Here is a 21,291-nt window from a genome sequence, read left to right on the forward strand (position 1 = left end):
CTCATTTACAGGCCAGCAACGTGCAAATGAATGCTCACTTAAGATTGCATGGATTTTGGGGCAACATAAAAAAAAAATCTGTGACACGACTGTTGTGAATGAGTGCTTGAACGCCGCTGCCGAGACGTTACTTGAAGGTAAACAAAGGGATGAATTGTGTGAAAAAATAAAGCAAATCCCAATGTGAGCTGCAACGACAACCAGGAAATCCGAATTGTTATCAGATGACGCACTGTCACAGCTTCATGCGGCTGTTCAGAGTGCCCCATCCTTAGACATTGATGAGTCTTCAGATGTAACGGATAATGCCCAGCTTTTGGTTTATGTGCGATTGTTTCATCAAGACAAGAAAGAGATCTGTGAAGACCTGTTGGGTCTAACACCACTTGAGACACTGTTTTGCTTACTTGAAATGAAGGCCTAATGCTCTTTTTGTGTTTATTTGAAATGTAGGTCGGGTGTGCCTGTTTTGCTTACTTGAAATGTAGGCCTAATGCAATCCCGGTGTCTGAGTTGTGACACCTCCCCTCCCCAACTCCCTTCCCCCCTCCCATATGCGTTTGTGATGTTTTTGATGTGATGCTTATGTGTTGGTGTTTTTTTTTGCTAATCCCTACACTGTGCCCCCCTTAAAGGAGCATAGTTTGGGGGATTGACAATTTTTTTTTTCCCCTCGTTACCCTCTTGTTTAGCTTTTTAAAATTTCTTATATAACGCGGGCCGCATGGTTCTTGTTGAACAAGCGCCTCACAGTCTCTCCGTCCTGTCTCCCCACACCGTCTTTCATGTTTCTTGGACGGAATGTAACTGGGAATTTCGTTGCTCTGTTGCTCTGTAACATGTGCAATGACAACAATAAATTCAATTCAATTCATTTGTGTTTATTTGAAGTGTAGGCCTAGTGTTCCTGTTCTGCTTACTTCACATGTAGGCCTTATGCACTTTTTATGTTTACTTGAATTGCAGGCCTAATGTACCTCTTTTGTTTACTTGAAATGTTAATATATGTTATGTCTTACTAGTTTTTCATGGTTAAAAGTAAGCTATTTGGAAATTGAAAATAAATAAATCTGAAATTCTAAGGTAATATGCCGTGTTGATTGTATTTGACAAAAGAAGGCTATTAGGACGTGGTAGGTTCGGACCTTTCTTGGAAGGAATTTTTAGTAACTGGACCTTGTTCAATTTTAATTGAAGACCCCTGCTATAGAGTTAAAGTTGGTGGACTGTAACCTGTAAAATCCATAGATTTAGGAGGTCCCCTAGTGGCCGTTAGCTGTAAAAATCCATAGATTAGCCGCAGTGTTATATAAACCGCAGAATCGAAAAATGGGAAAAAAAAGGCGTGGTTTATAGTCCGGAAATTACGGTACACTAACGTTCAAAAGATTCTGATCACTTAGAAATGTCCATATTTTTAAAGAATAGCACTGTTTTTTTCAATGAAGATTACATTAAATTATTCGGAAATACAGTCTAGACATTGTTAATGTGGTAAATGACTATTTGTGCTGGAAACGGCGCAATCTTAATGGAATATCTACATAGGTATACAGAGGCCCATTCCAACAACCATCACTCCTGTGTTCTAATGGTACTTTGCTGAGCTCATCGTGTTCAAAGGCTAATTGATCATTTGAAAACCCTTGTGCAATTATGTTAGCACAGCTGAAAACTGTTGAATAAAAGTGTGAGTTTTCATGGAAACATGAAATTGTATGGCTGAACCCAAACTTTTAAACTGTAATATATATATATCCCATATGGAATATAGGGCTACTAAACCCTTTATTATTTAAAGATGCAATTGCATGAGCGCTCAACATAATTCCAGTAACAGGAAATTACACGCGAGCACCCCGTTTCCAGGGGGTCACCTTGAACCGTAACACTGGACAGACGGCAGGTCCTGAACATTGAAAATACAAGAAAACTACTGTGAATTACATTGTTCACTTGAATCTCCGGTTGTTTTTTTTGTTTGATCCAAGGAAGATTTAATCTACGATGGCGAGCTTTGCCCAATAGAACTGTGGATGGTTTGGATACGGCGTGGCCAGCCGTGAACACCGCCATAGACGAATAGACGATTGTGAAGATCCATTCATAACAGATAAGACAACAAATAGATACACACTAACCTACCCGGGTAGTAGTAAGAGAAACTCAAACACACATATCCGGATATTCCCCCCTGAACTAGACATTCCTTGACCGAACAACTCCTTTCCCAAAGAGTACTGTAGCTGGGGAATCCAGCTACAAAGGACTTATTCTTTTGATTTTGTTTGTTTGTTATTTTCAAAAGCTTGTTTTGCATCAAATGTCAATGTTTTATGATGAAAGGCATTAAAATAGCTAATCTATTCAACCAACACCAACTCCCTTCGTGAGTCATTAGTGTTTAGCTTCTTAAGGACCTGGACTGATGCTAGCATCCTATCTGCCCCTTCCGGCTAAGACCACGGGTGCCACACACACACACACACACACACACACACACACACACACACACACACACACACACACACACACACACACACACACACACACACACACACACACACACACACACACACACACACACACACACACACACACACACACACACACACACACACACACACACAGGTATGTTCTCATTATACCACTGTTAAGGGGCGTTGTCCGGCCCGACGCGCAGCGGAGGGCCGGCGACCCCCTTCACAGTGGTATAATGAGCACATACAACGGTTACTATTATGGCAAAACGAAAGTCATAGACACACTACATTTAAAAAGAAACCAAGAAAGTCAAAGTAGCCGTTTTATTAAAGAATACCAAAAAGTAGTCCCTCCTGGCTTGCTTCAAAATGCACGACGGTCGCTATGCAACACACTAAAGCGTCCCTCCGAGAGAACGGTTGTAACGGTTTCCACTTCAAGGCGCGGAGTGATACTTTCACAAAATGATCGGGCGTCATAGCAGTTATGTATACGCTCATTATACAACAGTTAGGAACCAATCAGATCGCTGGATTTAGGCCCCCCGTTGTATAAAATAAATAATATATATATTTATACCACGGTCTTCGGGAATACTCGATTCTGATTGGATGCAGGGTGTGCATTAACTCCTGATATACGGACACCTGGACAAGTAGTTCCGTCAAATTGTCTGTTTACCGTTCTCAATTAATGCGCTAGCTGGCGTATCGTCTCTAAAATAGTAGTAACCATAGCAACGGGAAACAAAACAAAGCTCAGCGGACTATAATACCTCCCGCTACCTCCCGTTCTAAAGTCGTAGCTATGGTCCGTCCTAATTACTGGAGGAGTGAACAACGTTTCCGTTGCATGAGAACCCAACGGGCGTGTAATGGTGGTTCCGGGTATTAGTCGGACCCTCAGGCGTAACCAGGGAAACAAATGTATGTTTTGTGGAAAACGTTATATTCAGATTGTAAAACGCATGCAAATATAAATTAATGGTCTTAATTTGGTCACCGTTGGTAAGTGACCGTGGTATAAGCGGGATAATGCCCTTCGAGGTGTCCATTATCAGGAATTAATGGACTTCGCGTCCTCCGCTTCGCGTCGGACGGTTCACGCCTCCACGTCGTCCATTAATTCCTGATAATGGACACCTCGTCGGGCATTATCCCTCACACACACACACACACACACACACACACACACACACACACACACACACACACACACACACACACACACACACACACACACACACACACACACACACACACACACACACATAGGGTTTTTGATGGTTTGGATATCTTCCAGTATAATAATGATACTGAAGTTTACCTGGAAGCCTTCACACAGCGCGGCCTTGGAGCTGCAGTCCATCCAGCCCACCCTGACCAGACCCTCCTACAAACACACACACACACACACAAACACAAATTAAACAACGCTTTGAAGGCATTAGTGATCATCCATATGATAAACACAAACAGAACCAGTCTTACCATCATGCCGGCCAGTTTCTGCCTGGTTTGCGACTCAAGGCAATCTAAAAGAAAAGATACGATTATTCCACTCATGTTAGCAGACACTTTAATCCATGTATGATACATTGTGTCTCAGTATGTTATTATGAATCAGTAGTTATGGGCCTGGACCTTTCCAGATCTTGTTTTCACTGCTGCCGCGCTAGGATCTATCTCTCGTATCTATCTCTCGTATCTATCCCTCGTATCTATCCCTCGTATCTACTTCTAGTAGTTTCATTCTCACTTGTTAGCCGACGGATTTGTTTACACATATGTAGCTCATGTTAGCAGGCTATTTACCAGAACCTAATCAATAATTTTAGCATTTTAAACAACACAGAATACTTTGATGAATAAATGCCTGAAGAATAAGAATACATTTTTGACGGCAATGTATACAGGTTTGAGCAAGTGCAGGAGAGAGTGTCAGAGTTTACAGGGCACTATTGATAAGCCGAGTACTTTGGGTTTCAGAATATGTTTGAATATTGAAGAGTGTGTGTGTGTTTGTGTGTCTGGTGTCAGAGTTCAAGAGTCTTGTGGGTAGAAGCGGTCCCTAAAATAAGGCCTGTCTGTCTGTCTGTCTGTCTTACCTCCAGTTTCACTGCAGAAGGTGATCAGCCATCCGACCCCTGAGGAGAACGCCTGCTCAATCTCAGTAAACACGTTTCCTGGGAAACATTCAGAAGAAATGTTCAAAATATTGAATCGTTGATATATGAGGAATTTGTCTAACAACATACTGCCATCTTCCTTTTATCTTTCAAGACTTTAAACACAAATTGTATTTACAGTAAGAGTAAGATTACAAAGAATATATCCATGCTAAATAATATAATAAATACATTCAATGGACATATAGTGGTCACTCACTTAATTGAAAACATACAGGGCTTGTGTTAGCACCAGAGTCTTACCTTGCCAGAGTTCTGTCACTGTTGTTGTGATGAAATGCATAGAGAACTGAAGTAGACTGTCCTTAGAGCGGTCTCCAAAGAACTTCTCAGGTTTCTACAGAGGGTTAATGACAGCATTAAGCCTACTACGCCTTTATCCAGTTCACCAATACAATACCAATACAGCACCAATACTTCCCAAATCCATCACCAGTAAAGCACCAGTAAAGCAGGAATACAGCACCAATAGTGCATCAATACAGTACCAATACAAAACTAATAGTGCATCAATACAGCACCAAAACTAATATAGTGCATCAGTACAGCACCAATACAGTAATAGTGCATAAATACAGCAACATTACAATACTTATAGTGCATCAATACAGCACAGATACAACACGTATAGTGCATCAATACAGCACCAGTACAACACTAATAGTTAGAGCCCCAAAACAGCACTAATGCCGCTTTCACACCAAAAAGAACCGAGAGCCAGTTCCGGGCTGGTGCTAGGGCCAGTTCCAAACTGGTTCCAGCCTTACCCCAGTTAAGAACCGGTTGGTTTCACGCCGGCCAGAGCCAGCCATAGAGCCGGCGTGAGCAACGTCATGACGTCACTACAAACGTCTCCGCTAGTGAGCTTGGACAGAAGCATACGGCCGACATCTTTCTTTATTCTGGGTGGAAATAGTAACAGTTACGCCATTAAATGCGTTTATGGAAACATTTTTAGCGAGAAATGTGCATTTTACTTTCATAATGTTCGCTCGGTAAATGTGAAGGATGTTTGGTTTGATAGTTATGACGAATAAGGAACGCTCCGTTCACTTGCATGGACACGGACTCATCTAGCTGCGTTGGCGCGTTGACGCATTGAACCACCACACAATGATCAAGCGTCAGGTTAGGCGCGCAGAAGAACCCTCGCGCCAGTTTCAAACACAACAACAACAATTTCGTCTTCGATTCAATCCGTGTATGGTTCGTTCTTTGAATATTCCGATTTAAAACAAAATCAGAAAAAACAAAAAAGAACCATACACGGATTCACGTCCATTGTTTACTTCGGTGTTTTAAAAAATGCCGGTCTTCGTTGGTCTTCCTGTTTATGAAGGTACGGATAACTCCGCCCCCTGCCCCCGGCGTAAAAGCGGTTCTAGTTCTAGCCCAGCTCTAAAGTGGGGACAGAGTTGAACCGGTTTTTAGGGGCCGGAGCCGGTTCTTTGGCGGTGTGAAACCAAAGCCCTGGCCCTAGCTCCGAACTGGCCCGGAACCGGCCCCGATTTTGCGGCGGTGTGAAAGGGGCATAAGACAGCCTTCATATGGCCCCAATTAAGCAGCAGCACTGAGTTACCTGGCCTGCTCTGTAGACGTACAGACTGGGGTAGCTGTTGATGCCTTTACTCCTGCAGAGGTGGCCGTTGTCCCCGCAGTTCACTGCTCCAATCCGGATCACCCCGTCCATCTCTTTAGCCACCTCCCGCCACTGGAGACGGGTAGAGGGGAGCAGTCAAAAAGACAGGTAGAGGGGGAGACATTCAGAGAGACAGGTAGAGGGGGAGACATTCAGAGAGACAGGTAGAGGGGGAGACATTCAGAGAGACAGGTAGAGGAGGAGACAATCAGAGAGACAGGTAGAGGGGGAGACATTCAGAGAGACAGGTAGAGGGGGAGACATTCAGAGAGACAGGTAGAGGGGGATACATTCAGAGAGACAGGTGGGGAGGAGCAGTCAGACTGTTATGTAGTCTGGTCTAATCTAGTCTGGTCTGGTCCAGTGTAATGTACTATGGTCTAGTCTAGTGTAGTGTGTGATTAGTGTATTGTACTGTAGGAACCAGCTGGTCTAGTCTGTTCTAGTGTGGTCTAGTCTAGTGTGGTCTAGTCTAGTCTAAATGACTGTACCGTAGGAGCCAGCTGGTGACAATGAGAGCAGCGAGGGAAGTAGAAGTTAATGAACCAGATTTCCCCAGAGTTCACCGCCGCATCTGAAACACACACGTAGATATTGAAATACATGTTATACATAGAAAAATATATTATGAATATATAATACATAGAAAAACCTATTATACATTATAAGACATAGTAACGTACGTGAATATAAATACAATACATAGGGCCCTATTGGATCTCCGGCGCTGTTGCTATTATACAGACGGATAAATGACTCTTGCACCAGACGCAAATCAAAAATTGGTTGGTCTGAAAACCAGTAGGTGTGTTTTGGGAGTAACATGCAATAAACCAATGAGTGCCATCCCCCAACCCCTTGAGCCATGAGCGCATTTGAACCTGACGAGTTGATATTTTGACAGCGCGTTTGCAGTCTCCGCTGAGACAGATGCATGACCACATGAATTTCAAACTTCAAATGGCTTAGTTTATGGCCAAATAATATGGCCTAATTCACACATGGAATAGCGTTTTATTCTACAACACTGAGTCATGTAAATTTCGGCAGAGAACTTAACACATATATGATATGCGGTCCTGTGGGTCTATTTAATGATATGCAGCAATACTTGAACAAACATTGTTTCATACCAGTATTGTATACATTATCATTATCGACTTGTGTTCATAATATGCATGTGTCCCCCCGTTAATATACATTGCCATGGACTGTATTATGCGCTACGTGTTTAGTTTGCGTGTGTTTAAACAGATGGCTGCACAAACGCACGCCAAGCATCACCCGCATTCATTCATTCTCACTTGTACACGATGTCTGTGTCAAGAAAATATGTGTTTGCTGTACAGTGTTTGCAGATGCATTGATTTAAAAGCTGTTCTTTCCCAAATGATATAACCAACGTTATCATTAACCCTAAAACTAGATTATTTCCCCCCAAATTCTGTAAAAGTCATTCTGCAGCCTATACCAAAAAGTCTTGAAATTGTCAGGTATGGTTACCAATAACCCCCAGTACCCATAAACCCAAAGGTGGCGCTATTGTAAAAAATCATGAATTAGGCTTATTTCTCAGACCAGATTGACCTGGACTCAAAATTCTTTCATCGTATTAATCTCTAGAATCAGATGCATCATAATGGCCCTGCTCTTATATGACCATTTTGTTATTGTGTAAAAAAACAAACATACGACAATCATTAGGTGGATACCAATTTTCAGATCTGTGCTCTTTTAAGAAAGCCCTTAATTATCTTTAGAAATGTGTGCTTTGAGTTTTCTTGATGTTGTGTGTTTATCAATAGATATTTTCACCTTGTGACTGGCTTCATCCAGTTCATTTAGGGAAACATCCTCATCAACATCTTTCTTCCATAATTATGTCATATTTCTATATCTTCCATATATATCTTCCATCAGTGTATTCTTGACTTTCCATTTTGCTCGGACCCCGTTAATCACCGCTTGCGGTTACATTTATTGTTATTTTTTATTATTTTAACGCATGGCATAGCCTACTACAGTTCATTCATGCAGCCCCTATTGGAAATAAAATGTTTCAACAATCCACATGCTATTTCTATGCAGTTTCACACATATGAACAATTTGACATCATAATATTTCAATTAGGCTAATCGTTTGTATGTTTGTGCTGTGTATAGGCTACGTGTGTGTAAGCTTATGTTACAGTTCCGACCTGCCTAGGCACGTCAAAACAGCAAACCAACTGCCCTATCCGCTAGTGCACCTAGACAAGGTTTTTTTCGGTCAGTGGCACAATTGCAAAATAAATCTGTAAAAGAGCACCATGTATCATACGTACGGATGATATGTACGTGTGTATGATACCATGTATCATACACACGTACATATAGAAAGAAATTATATAATACAGCCTTACCACCATGGACACGCCCAATCTCGTCTGATCTCGGAAGCTAAGCGTGGTCGGGCCTGGTTAGAACTTGGATGGGAGACCGCCTGGAAATACCAGGTGCTGTAAGTGGTGTCGGGTGGTGGCCAATAGGCTCTTCCCTCTGGCCTTAACATCAATCTGGATGCCCCAGTGCAGTGACGGGGACACTGTGCTGTGGAAGGCGCCGTCCTTCGGAGGAGACGTAAAGAACCGAGGTCCTGACTCACTGAGGTCAAAATATCCCAGGGCCCAACCAGGCTCATTCAATCTGGCCCCCTAATCATCCTCCTGTATAATTGGCTGACTCATTAGTTCCCTCACTCTCCACCTCAAGCTGGTGTGTGGTGAGTTTTCTGGCGCGGAATGGCAGCCGTGCATCACCCAAGTGGGTGCTACACACTGGTGGTGGTTAGTGAGGTACCCCCTTCACTGTAAAGCGTCTTTGAGTGCCTAGAAAATCGCTATATAAATTCAATCCATTATTATTATAAATAATACATACCAAAGTCTCCTCTGTCCAGAGTGATGATCTCCAGATCCTCATCATAGATACCTAGACACAGACAAACAGACACACACTTTACCCAGTTCCTTTATTACCTTAACCCCTTATTACTGTGATACTGCAATATTGCTGTATACATATTATGAATGAGATAGGGAAGATTGCTTTTCAGTTTTTGATCCTACAGTGTAACTGTAGACACACTGCTAACCTCACAAATCTCATACCTATTCCCTCCAAACCAAAAACAACCTTAAAGCCTATCAGCAACACCATCAGGATGGGTCTACTTAATGTTAGGTCTCTTAACAGATCATTTTTAGTTAATGATTTCATAACCACTTATAAACTGAATTTTATGTTTTTAACTGAAACATGGCTGGAACAAAATAACAGTGCAACCGCTCTGATAGAGACAGCTCCTCCCAACTATAACTTTTTTGATGCATGTAGATCTGGAAAAAGAGGTGATGGGGTTGCTGCTATATTTAAAAATGTATTTCAGGGGAAATAGATGTTATTTGGTTATTTTCCATCATTCAAATACCTTTATGCAGTATTGAAATGCTCCCCCAGAGTTCTCCTATTAATTATTTACAGGCCACACACATACATACAATTCACAGAATTATTGTCTAGCATCTCCACAGACTTTGACTGTCTAGTCATAACTGGTGACTTCAATTTTCATTTGAATGTGTGCAAAAAAAACTTACCATTTTGAACACATTTGAACTGTCTCAACATGTGAAAGAGGCTACTTATTGTAAGGGGCAGACTCTAGACCTGGTTATCACAAAGGGCCTCAATATTTCTGATCTCTTTGTGACTGATCCTTCCTTGTCTGACAACTTGTGTTTTCATTAACTTTTATTCCCGACATACAAACAAAATCAAATACTGTCAAAAAACGGTATATCAATGAAGATTCTATTGAACTTTTTAAAAAGGCCATCTCCTTGCTACCACCTCTCAACCCATGTTCTGCTGATGATCTTGTAGAAAACTTTAATTTGAAAATCATAGATGTCATTGCACCTTATAATGTTAAAACGATTTAAGGCACCCTGGAGAAAAGCTGCTTCTGTAACAGCACAGAAAATAGAAAGCAGGAATGTTGAACGCATCTGGCGTAAAGCAAAACTTCATATTCACCATGATATCTATAAAGAGAGCCCCAGTGCCTACAATTTAGACTTAAAGTGCTAGAGAAACATTTTTCTCCAATATCATTAAAACCAATAATAATAATGCAAAAACCCAATTTGCAACTGTTGACAGACTGACCAACCCCCCCAACACAAATCCCACCTGATCTCCATTCCACGCAGAAATGCAATGAGTTTGCAGCTTTTTATACTGATAAAATTGAAGGCATCAGACGCGCCATCAATATCTCCACTTCAAACAAAAATGTTGGACTACCACCCTGTTCAGGCAAAAGTAACCTGGCAAGGATGTCATACTTTAATGTCGACCCCTGCACAGCACTGAGACCGCCCTTATTAAAGTTGTAAACGACATCCGTCTTAACAGACTCTGGCAAAACCTCAATACTAATGCTACTACACCTCAGTGCTGCATTCGACACTGTAGACCATACAATACTTTTGGACAGGTTCGAAAACTGGGTGGGGCTTTCAGGCACAGTCTTAAATTGGTTCAGGTCCTACCCACAAAATAGGAACTACTTTGTTTCCATTGGCGACTTTGTATCAGAATCAACCAACGTGACCCACAAGAAGTCCCACAAGGTTCGATCTTAGGACCTCAACATCTACATGCTCCCACTAGGTCAAATCATGCAAAATAACAATATTGACCATCATTGCTATGCTGATGACACGCAAATCTATGTATCGCTATCACCAAATGACTATTGGCCCATAGATCTGCTGTGCCAGTGCATTGAGCAAGTGAAAGACTGGATGTGGCAACATTTCCTTCAACTAAATGAGGACAAAACAGAGATAATTGTATTTGGTGCTAAAATGGCAAGGCTTAAAGTAACCCAACACCTTCACTCTCTGTCCCTGAAAACCTCAATCAAAGCAAGAAATCTAGGGGTTATCATGGATTCAGATTTACATTTCGACAGCCACATCAAATCAGTTAAAAAATCTGCATATTATCACCTTATAAATGTAGCAAGACTTGGAGGGCTCAAGTCCACCGAAGACTTACAAAAACTTGTACATGCCTTTATCACTAGTAAGCTTGATTACTGCAATGGTCACCTTACAGTTCTCCCAAAACAAACTCTAAGGAAGCTTCAGCTTGTTCAGAATGCTGCTGCTAGAGTTCTAACAAAGACCAAAAGAAATTGTTAGAACTCTAGCAAAGTTTGAAGCCAAGCGCTATTTGAAGCCAAGCGCTGTTTGAAGCGCTTGGCTTCAAACAGCTCGTCCAGCACCCAACCCACATTGGTGGAAACACGCTGGATCTCGTTCTGACCCGGGGTGTAGACATTTCACAGCTAGTGGTCTCTTCCTACACCTCAGCTTTATCAGACCACTTTTTGCTCACTTTCCAGGTGGTGGTATCCTGCCCCTGCGACGATCAGCAAGCTACTTTCAGCTGTCGCCGCATCACACCTGCAACCATTACAGCTATGGCAGATAAGTTATCTGGTTCACTTGCACCTCTCTGTAACTATAGTGGTTAAGCGGAGTGCCTTACTGATGACCTCAACATTGCCTTGTCTGTTGCCATTGATTCAGTTGCTCCGAACTTAACTAAAAAAAGAAAAATTGAAAAAACCAGCCCCCTGGTTTAATGCAGAAACGCGCATTTTGAAGCGAAACTGCAGGATCCTTGAACGCAAATGGCGCTCGACTAAACTTGAGGTCTTTCATCTTGCATGGCATAACAGTCTGCTCACCTATAAAGGGTGCGCTGACTATTGCCAGGAACGCCTACTTTTCTAGTATCATCAATCTGAATGGAAACAATCCTAAGTTTCTTTTTGACACGGTGAGGAGTCTCACTCAGAAACAGACTCAGACCGTAGGCTCATTGATCGTGGCAGGTGAATTCATGGATTTCTTTGAGAATAAGATTCAATCAATTAGAGAGGAAATTGATGCTTGCCGTGCGGCTAATCCTACACATCCTGTGGGGCAGGAGGGGGTCCTGCCAAGTAGGATGGTGAACTCTGACGCAACTCTCTTGGAGTTCAAGGCAATTCCTTTGGTGGAACTTGAAAGGGTGATAAAGGCATCAAAGCCAACAACTTGTATGTTGGATCCTCTCCCTTCCAGGGTTCTTAAGGAACTTTTTACAACGGTGGGGCCTGCAATCCTCTCGCTTATGAATCTTTCGTTTTCAACAGGAATTGTTCCCTCCAATTTCAAGGCTGCGGTGTTAAAACCGCTACTCAAAAAGCCTGGCCTAGATCCTGAATTAGTCAGGAACTATCGGCCTATATCGAATCTGCCCTTCCTGTCCAAGGTACAGGAAAGGATTGTAGCAAAGCAAATCGTTGATTATCTGACGAGGAACAATCTCTTCGAACCTTTCCAGTCAGGGTTCAGGAATTTCCACTCAACTGAAACTGCTATTACAAGAGTTGTAAATAACATCCTTTTACCTTTGGATAAAAATACAAGCACAATGCTTGTGCTGTTGGATCTGAGCACTGCGTTTGATACGATCGACCACAGCACTCTTCTTCACCGTCTTGAACACTATGTTGCTTTCGGGGGTATGGCTCTTGGTTGGCTTGAATCATACCTCACAGATAGAACCCAATTTGTGCTTCATGAGGGTGCAGAATCAATGCACTGTAAATTACACTTTTAAATTACTTTTTGCAATTTATATGCTTCCCCTGGGCGACGTTATCCGCAGCTTCGGAATTAGTTTCCATTGCTATGCGGATGACACCCAGCTCTACATTCCTGTAGATTCCGGGGACTCGGCCCAGATTCAAAGGGTTGAGTCCTGTCTGGCAGCTGTGAAGGGCTGGATGTCACAAAACTTCCTACAGCTTAATACTGGGAAGACAGAGCTAATAATTTCGGCTCAAGCGGGACCGGGAAGAGTTTGAGGATGTCTCTCTGTGGTTGGATGGCTTCGCCATCCCACAGAGTGCGTCCGTCAAAAATCTTGGTGTCCTGTTTGACCCTCAATTATGCTTTGACCAACATATAAGAAGTATAACTAGAATTGCCTTTTTCCATCTGAGAAACATTGCAAGAATCAGACCAATGTTATCTGCAGTGGATGCAGAGACACTGATTCATGCATTTGTTTCGTCGCGACTGGACTATTGCAATGCACTGTTCTCAGGATTACCGAAATCTACCACAAAAAGTCTACAGCTGGTACACAATGCGGCAGCTAGACTGCTGACCAGAACAAGAAAGTTTGATCATATTACACCTATTCTCGCCTCTCTACACTGGCTACCAATAACTTTCAGATCAGACTTTAAGGTGCTATTGCTAACCTATAAAGCCTTGCATGGATTATCTCCATCCTACCTGAAGGACCTGATTATTCCTTATGGTCCTTCTCGGTCCCTCCGGTCTTCGGGAGCGGGCCTCCTTTCATTGCCGAAGGTTAAAAAGAAATCGGCTGGACAGAGAGCGTTTGCCTATCGAACCCCCTTCCTATGGAATAGGCTGCCATCAGTGATCAGGGAAGCTGACTCTGTGGAGCTATTCAAAGGAAAGCTCAAAACGCACCTCTATAATCTTGCATTTGGAGTGTGAAAACGACAGATGCGAAATGAAGACCACTCTCTTTGCTAGTGCTTTTCTTATTACATTATACATTCCCACTATGTACTTTTCCGTTCTAATTCACTATTCTGTCTGTTCTAGCGTGTTGCGGGTACTGGACTGGATGCCTGGACTCTCCTCATGGATAACCGGCCAGAACCCCATCACCATTTTAATAAGATGTGCATGTATTTACCTGTATGTCAATTGTGGCACCCATTGCACTCCTGACCATCCCTGGAAGAAGGGATCCCCTACACTGCGTTTCTTCAAGATTTCTTCCTTGCTGATTCAAGGGAGTTTTTTCTTGCCCATGTGGGGGCATGGGTAAAGGGGGGTGTCACAAATATTTGGCCTGTTAAGCCCTTTGAGACTGTAATGGTGATTAAGGGCTATACAAATAAAATTGAATTTAACATATTACACCAATTCTTAAATCGTTACATTGGCTTCTTGTAGGCCAGGGAATTGATTTTAAAATCATGTTGCTAACCTATAAATCCCTACATGGTTTAGGCCCAAAATATTTAACTGATATGCTTCCACTACTTCCTTCTAGACCACTAAGATCTTCTGAGAGAGACCAATCTGTTAATTATCCCCCGAGTAAACACGAAACATGGGAAAGCAGGATTTAGTTACTATGCAACAAATAGCTGGAATAAACTCCCTGAGGATTTAAGACTTGCCCCAACTCTGAGCACCTTTAAAACAAGGCTGAAGACTTTTATGTTTGTTTTAGCTTTCTGCTAAATCTTAAATACATTGCACTTTCTAAAAAGCTTTTTTAACTTTGCCTTATTTTATCACTAAAATGCCTTTTTAACTTTCCCTTTATTTTCACCAGAAAGATACATGATCTGATACCAGAGACAAAGGATAAGGGTTTGAGACCCAAGTTCTGTCTGGGTTAGAGTCCTAGAATCTGGGTTGGAGTCCCAGAGAAAGGACCAAGTTCCTTTAGGTCGGGTTGGAGTCCCAGAGAAAGGACCAAGTTCCTTTAGGTCGGGTTGGAGACCCAGAGAAAGGCCAGAGTTCTGTCTCGGTTGGAGTCCCAATGTCTGTCTGGGTTGGAGTCCCAGAATAAGGCCTTTGGTTCCTGGTTAGAGTCCCGACGTGTGTCTGGGTTAGAGTCCTAGAATCTGGGTCAGAGTCCTATGCCGCGTTTCCACTGCAGGGTGCGGAACGGATCGGATCGCAAAGGTGCGGTAGGGAGGGGGCGGTATAGCCCAGCTCAGTTCCGAGGTCGCGTTTCCACTGCCGACAGTACCCTTTGTGGTAGGCCGGATGTTGATCGCCGCGGCAGCTACGTAAACATCGTAAACAACGTCTTCCTCCCCAAGAATGCAGACGAACGTCTCCACCTCCTTGTTCGCCCAAGCAAGCGTTTTACGCGACATGTTAATTGTAAAGAATAAAACCTCGAGGCTACTGTTTGTTTGTTTTTATCCCCGCGTCACCCGGAAGTGATGATTCTGTCGACCAATCAACGGAGGGGGTGTGTAGCTAGAATTTCCCGGGACCCTTTCAGGCGTCTCGTCTCGTTTTCAGTACCCCAACGGAGGAGTCCTGAAAAATAGGCAAGCGTTTATAGTGGCGCGTTTCCACTGCAGGGTGCGGAACGGATCGGATCGCAAAGGTGCGGATCAGGTTGCGTTTCCACCGCCAAAAGTGGGCGTGACCCGGACTTAGCCGTACCCGTTTTGGCCAGTTTTGGCCTCGTTTTCAGGACTCCTCCGTTGGGGAACTGAAAACGAGACCAGACGCCTGAAAGGGTCCCGGGAAATTCTAGCTACACACCCCCTCCGTTGATTGGTCGACAGAATCATCACTTCCGGGTGACGCGCGGATAAAAACAAACAGTAGCCTCGAGGTATTATTCTTTACAATTAACATGTCGCGTAAAACGCTTGCTTTGGCGAACAAGGAGGTGGAGACGTTCGTCTGCATTCTTGGGGAGGAAGACGTTGTTTACGTAGCTGCCGCGGCAGCTCGACATCTGGCCTACCACAAAGGGTACTGTCGGCAGTGGAAACGCGACCTCGGAACTGAGCTGGGCTATACCGCCCCCTCCCTACCGCACCTTTGCGATCCGATCCGTTCCGCACCCTGCAGTGGAAACGCGGCACTAGAATAGAGTACTAGAATCCGGGTTGGAGTCCCAGAGAAAGGACCAAGTTCCTTTAGTACCTTTGGGTACCAGAGAGACTGTTGATCTGATCTTAAATACATTGCACGTTCTATTTTACTAATTTCTTTGCCTATGTTTTCTTTTACTCATCTATTATTTTATTTTATCGTTTATATGTAAAGCACTTTGAGTCTGCCTTGTGTATGAAAAGTGCTATATAAATAAAGTTGCCTTGCCTATCCTTGCCTTAAACATGACTATAAATCATTATAACAACGTTTATAGGTCATAAAGTCGAAAAAGCATGATAGGTGCTCTTTAATGTTATGTACTTAATAGACTATCTATAATCCTTTAGGGAACAGCACAGGTCTTCCAGAGAGCCCTAATCAATGCAAAGGTTCTTCTGAAAGAAAAGAAACATGCCATACAGACAAATAGAACCAATCACAGCTGGAGTAGGAGCCAATCCTTCATATGATAACCACACGATGTATCAAAGTAACCTACAGCAGTAATAACAATAGTACGATAAACTGTAAGCTGCTGAAGTCATAACATTATAATATAAACCATTCTACAATTATAACACACCCTATTTATAAGATAAGAATTGCACCTATCAAAGTTATAACGATGGTTCCCTACCGAGTCATGTTGCTAGTAACATGTACGTCACCCACATAAGTTAACCAACATGAAGAGTTACCTACAGTCATGTTGATAGTATCATGTACATAACCCACAGATGTTAACTAACACGAAGAAATACCTACAGTCATGTTGATAGTAAAATTTACGTTACTTAGACGTTAACTAATATGAAGAGTTCCCTACCGAGTCATGTTGCTAGTAACATGTACGTCACCCACATAAGTTAACCAACATGAAGAGTTACCTACAGTCATGTTGATAGTATCATGTACATAACCCACAGATGTTAACTAACACGAAGAAATACCTACAGTCATGTTGATAGTAAAATTTACGTTACTTAGACGTTAACTAATATGAAGAGTTCCCTGCTGAGAAATGTTGATAGTAACATGTACATTACCTACAGACGTTAACTAATATGAAGATTTCCCTACTGAGACATGTTGATAGTAACATGTACGTTACATACAGAAGTTAACTAACATGATATGAAGATTAACCTACCGAAGTCATAGCGATAGTAATTCCAGCTCTCGTAACGTCCTCCTTGCTGCTCGTCCAAACCCTTCTCTCCATATTTATCGTACTTCTTCCTCAGATCTTCATCCTTCAGGACTTCATAAGCGCGGTTGATCTTCAGGAAGGCGTCATGAGCAGACTTATCGTTCTGCAGGACAACACAGATGTTGAGTAGAGGAAGAGAGACAAGACAAATATTCTGTGGAAGAGATTTCACAAGAAACTCACAGGTTTCTTATCTGGATGCATGGTGAGAGCCAACTTCTTGAAGGCTTGTCTGATTTCCCTGACCGTGGCCTCTCTCCCAACACCCAGCAAGTTATAGTAGTCCTGAGCCTCAGCCCACACCGAGGCCAGCAGCCAGCCTACTAAGAGCAGCTTCATCTGGGGTAGGGACCGATGGCCCGACGGGGCCCTGGGTTCAAGGCCACAGAACATCTTTAAGGAGGGTTCCAACCACTGCTCAACCAGGGACCACAGGAAGGCTAAAGCATGAGCTACCGGTTCAGCTCGCGAGGGCACCACTCGAGGGGACGTTGATGTCTGAAGACATTGAGGGAAAAAAACATGAGCTATCTCGTGCACTATTCATACAGCCGACTCCCAATTCTTCAGTAAAGCAATGACTATGATGTTGGAACATGGATATTCAATCCTAAATAACATGTTTATACCTGGAGATTACACATGAATAACATGTTGAAACAAGGAGATTCAATCACTAATAACGTTTGACCCCGAATATGACATAATTTAAACTTGTAACCCTTGATATTACATAATTTATAAACTTTTCCACCCAGGAGATGACATCCTTATACAAACATGGAGAAAAATATTTAACCCGGGAGAGGCCCCGTTATGAATGTGTGACATTACCCTCATAATGTTAAGTTAGGCCAACCTTAAGGTTTAGCAGGGTACATAACACTTTCAGGGTATACTTCTCTTAGGTTTAGCAGGGTATAGAACACATTGAGGGTATATTGCTGAGTTAGACCCGCCTTAACATTAAGTTCTCCTCAAGTCGATCCGACTGCTGACGTTGCACTGAGCAAACAAAGTAAAGAGACAAATAATACAAGTAATAAGTGGTACGATAAGAAGACAGATATACATAGTATAATAAGTAGACATATACTGTAAGTAATATATTGTGAACGGCAGACACGCTATACAACTTGTGGAAGAATAAGTCCACTAATTGTCCATCTTCCAAACCTCATCACAAATTAAGCATGCAAGTCTTTCTAAAGTTGACCCACACTCACTCAGCATTCCTGCATTGTACAAAACCAGAGTTAACATTAACATCATGATTATTCAATCATTTCAGGGCACATTAAATGACCAGGTGAAGTATTGAGCAGGAGCCGGTCGGTTCTTACCCTGCAGCGACTGATGCACTTTACAATCGATGTAGAGAACCAACTCGATATACACCCCAAAAGGCAGCAGATACAGCGGTGGAGTGTAACCCTATCCGGACTAATAAACTGTAATCTCGATCAAAGCATCTAGGGACCAAACTATGGAGCGGAATCCGGTTCAGTGTCCGGGATCTTCCTCCTGATGACGAGGGTGCGTTCAAATAGAGTGGCGAAGTCACGCCCCTTCCGGTAGGGCTCATGGGACCTATGAGATCGAAAAATATGAATGGGTGTCAATGGAGAGAAAATAATTATTTTCTGGTCCCGGTCTTTATATTCCCTGGATTACACATATGTTGTTTGTGGATTTAAAGGATAATTTTTAATGCAAAGAGTTCGACCGTTTATTGTGCAATTGTTCAGATAAAGGCTGTAGAGAAAACACAACGAGAAAGACTACACGGCTCGTATGTGACGTCACGCTCCCTGCGACTGGCGTGGTGGAGAAGACCTACAATCTTCCCATCGGCATAACTGAAACTCTGCACGTGCCCCGATTTATAATGGTTTTCACCTCTTTCGATGCTTTTATCCTCCCCTTGGAAAAAGCGGTGAAGTGGGCCAGAGAGATCGCCATCTCTGTGCCGAGTTCCAAGGGCGGGTGTGGTGACGTATATCATATCCGTCGAGAGCAGCGAAGAGCTGTAGTTCACAAAGCGGCCTCACATAAAATCTAAAATTATCAAACTTCTTCACGAACATTTTTAGTTTTCTTTGCATGAAAAATTATCATTTAAATCCACAAACAACATATGTGTAATCCAGGGCATATAAAGACTGGGACCAGAAAATAATTATTTTCTCTCCATTGACACCCATTCATATTTTTCGATCTTATAGGTCCCATGAGCTCTACCGGAAGGGGCGTGACTTCGCCACTCCATTGGACATTCTCTGGCGGAACAGTGCTGCTATCCATTTGGATGGTACCAGAGCCCGTCTACGAAGAGCCTGGGCACTCCCTATACGCCCCATTGTACCGATTTTGGTTGTAGTTCCATGAGACATCCACTGGGGGTGATCGCGGGCGAGTCCAGATTGAACGGGAGTCTATGGGGCTAAACGGCTTGCCTTTCACCTGCTTGTCGTTGAAATATCGCAAATTTTATTGTAGATTCCGCAAGTTCAATATAGATTATGGTTCAAAAGTCAAATGAGTGAGTACTTATGTCCTTTCGATTTCTTACAGTTTGGGCCGTTGTTGGCCATACACGCTAGCATTCTGCTAATGAATGCTGATTGGTCAGGGACGGACTTGCGACTGATTACGACCAGAGACCCCTCTTACGGCATCTGAAGCTGAAGAGCAATGAGAAACGTGTTAACTCAATTTTTGAGTACTGTATTTAGATTTTCCTGCAGGTCCTTTTATTTTTTAGATAGTATGTATGGTGAAAGTACATGGCATAAATGGAATTTCTTCCATTTCTTGTGCTCAATGTTCAATGTGTTATAGCCTATACATGGTAGGTACGGTATGACCACCTTAAATAATACAGTCAATATCCCGCTCAATATCATTTAATCTGTCATTGTCTATTTTTCGAAAATAAAGATAGTTTAAAAAAGAAATGCCTCGTAAATGTGCAATGATAAAATGCACTTACAGTGGAAACGGATTGTCCGTCTTTTCGTTTACCAAGGACAGAAAAAGGTAACGTTCTTGCTTGCTCTGTATGAATGGTCCTAGCCAGGCTACCTGAGGCTTCACCTGTTAAGGAAAGTTGCGCTGGAGCCCGGGTAATATCGCACATGGCTTATTCAAGTTGCGCGCTAGACATTCTCTAAAGTGTCGAGACTCAAGCACTTAACTCACCTTAACCGATTGTTCCATACAAATGGTTAGTTAACGATTTAACAACTTCAACATCTGCTATTACAGTCGTTATTTTTTTGTAGGACTTGGGCTAATGATCTTGCAGAGGGAAAACCATCTACACCACTTGTAATTGATTTCTATGCATTCACTGATCTTTACAGATGGGTTTGTTTTAAGCCATTGAATATACCGTAATTGCTCTGCCATGCAACACATTATAAGATACACATGTTTGTTAAATGAGAAATATGGTCTGGGTCACATTGAAACAGTAACAGTTGTATAACAGTAATTATACAAACATTATACCAACATTGCAGCAGGCAAGTTTATTCAAACATCACACTAACAAGAACACAATAAGAACAGTAACTAATAAAAAAAAAAGAGAAATGATTTAACAACACTGAACATACTGAACAGAGGCAGGGGAAAAGGACAGAGGAAGAAGACTTGTCCGTTGTCACAGCATCAAGGTCCGACTGTAGAGATCAAGAAAGGAAGAGGCATGAGGAGAACAACAGAACACTGCTCTCTAGCAGATTGTTTACTAAATTGATGCAGTCTTAAAATTATGATTCTAATCCAGGTTTCTATTTTAGGAGAAAGAAATGGCTCATAATCGTCCTACTAAAAAAAAAAGCTTTATCATCGGCACTAGTGAGGATTAGAAAAAACACTCTCTGTAAGTAACATACATATATAAAACATTCGCGCATTTCTTTTTTTTACATTAGCTCACTAAAACTCTGTAACTAGGGCAAAAAAAAAGCCTTAC

The 21,291-nt window shown here is 42.4% G+C and overlaps 1 protein-coding gene and 1 pseudogene across 3 annotated transcripts in view; one reads left to right on the top strand and one right to left on the bottom strand.

The window, feature by feature from the left end:
- The window catches only part of dnajc10 (DnaJ (Hsp40) homolog, subfamily C, member 10), a 95,247-nt gene extending 76,377 nt beyond the window's left edge, over nt 1–18,870 (bottom strand). For 2 of the 3 annotated variants that reach the window (XM_056579681.1, XM_056579682.1), the window contains exons 1-10: nt 18,653–18,867; nt 17,493–17,807; nt 17,250–17,412; nt 9,231–9,281; nt 6,803–6,885; nt 6,252–6,383; nt 4,916–5,009; nt 4,592–4,669; nt 3,975–4,018; nt 3,811–3,876 (exon numbers count right to left, since the gene is read on the bottom strand). In XM_056579681.1, coding sequence (XP_056435656.1) covers nt 3,811–3,876; nt 3,975–4,018; nt 4,592–4,669; nt 4,916–5,009; nt 6,252–6,383; nt 6,803–6,885; nt 9,231–9,281; nt 17,250–17,412; nt 17,493–17,702 — 921 coding nt within the window. In that variant the 5' untranslated portion in view covers nt 17,703–17,807; nt 18,653–18,867. Of the gene's footprint in view, nt 1–3,810; nt 3,877–3,974; nt 4,019–4,591; nt 4,670–4,915; nt 5,010–6,251; nt 6,384–6,802; nt 6,886–9,230; nt 9,282–17,249; nt 17,413–17,492; nt 17,808–18,652 lie in introns of all 3 variants that reach the window. The other variant, XM_056579680.1, reaches the window with a different exon arrangement.
- Nucleotides 8,700–8,818, top strand: LOC130373931 (5S ribosomal RNA; annotated as a pseudogene).
- Nucleotides 18,871–21,291: the final 2,421 nt, after the last annotated feature.

This window comes from Gadus chalcogrammus, chromosome 20 (assembly GCF_026213295.1).
Source record: "Gadus chalcogrammus isolate NIFS_2021 chromosome 20, NIFS_Gcha_1.0, whole genome shotgun sequence".
Classification (NCBI taxonomy): Eukaryota; Metazoa; Chordata; class Actinopteri; order Gadiformes; family Gadidae; genus Gadus; species Gadus chalcogrammus.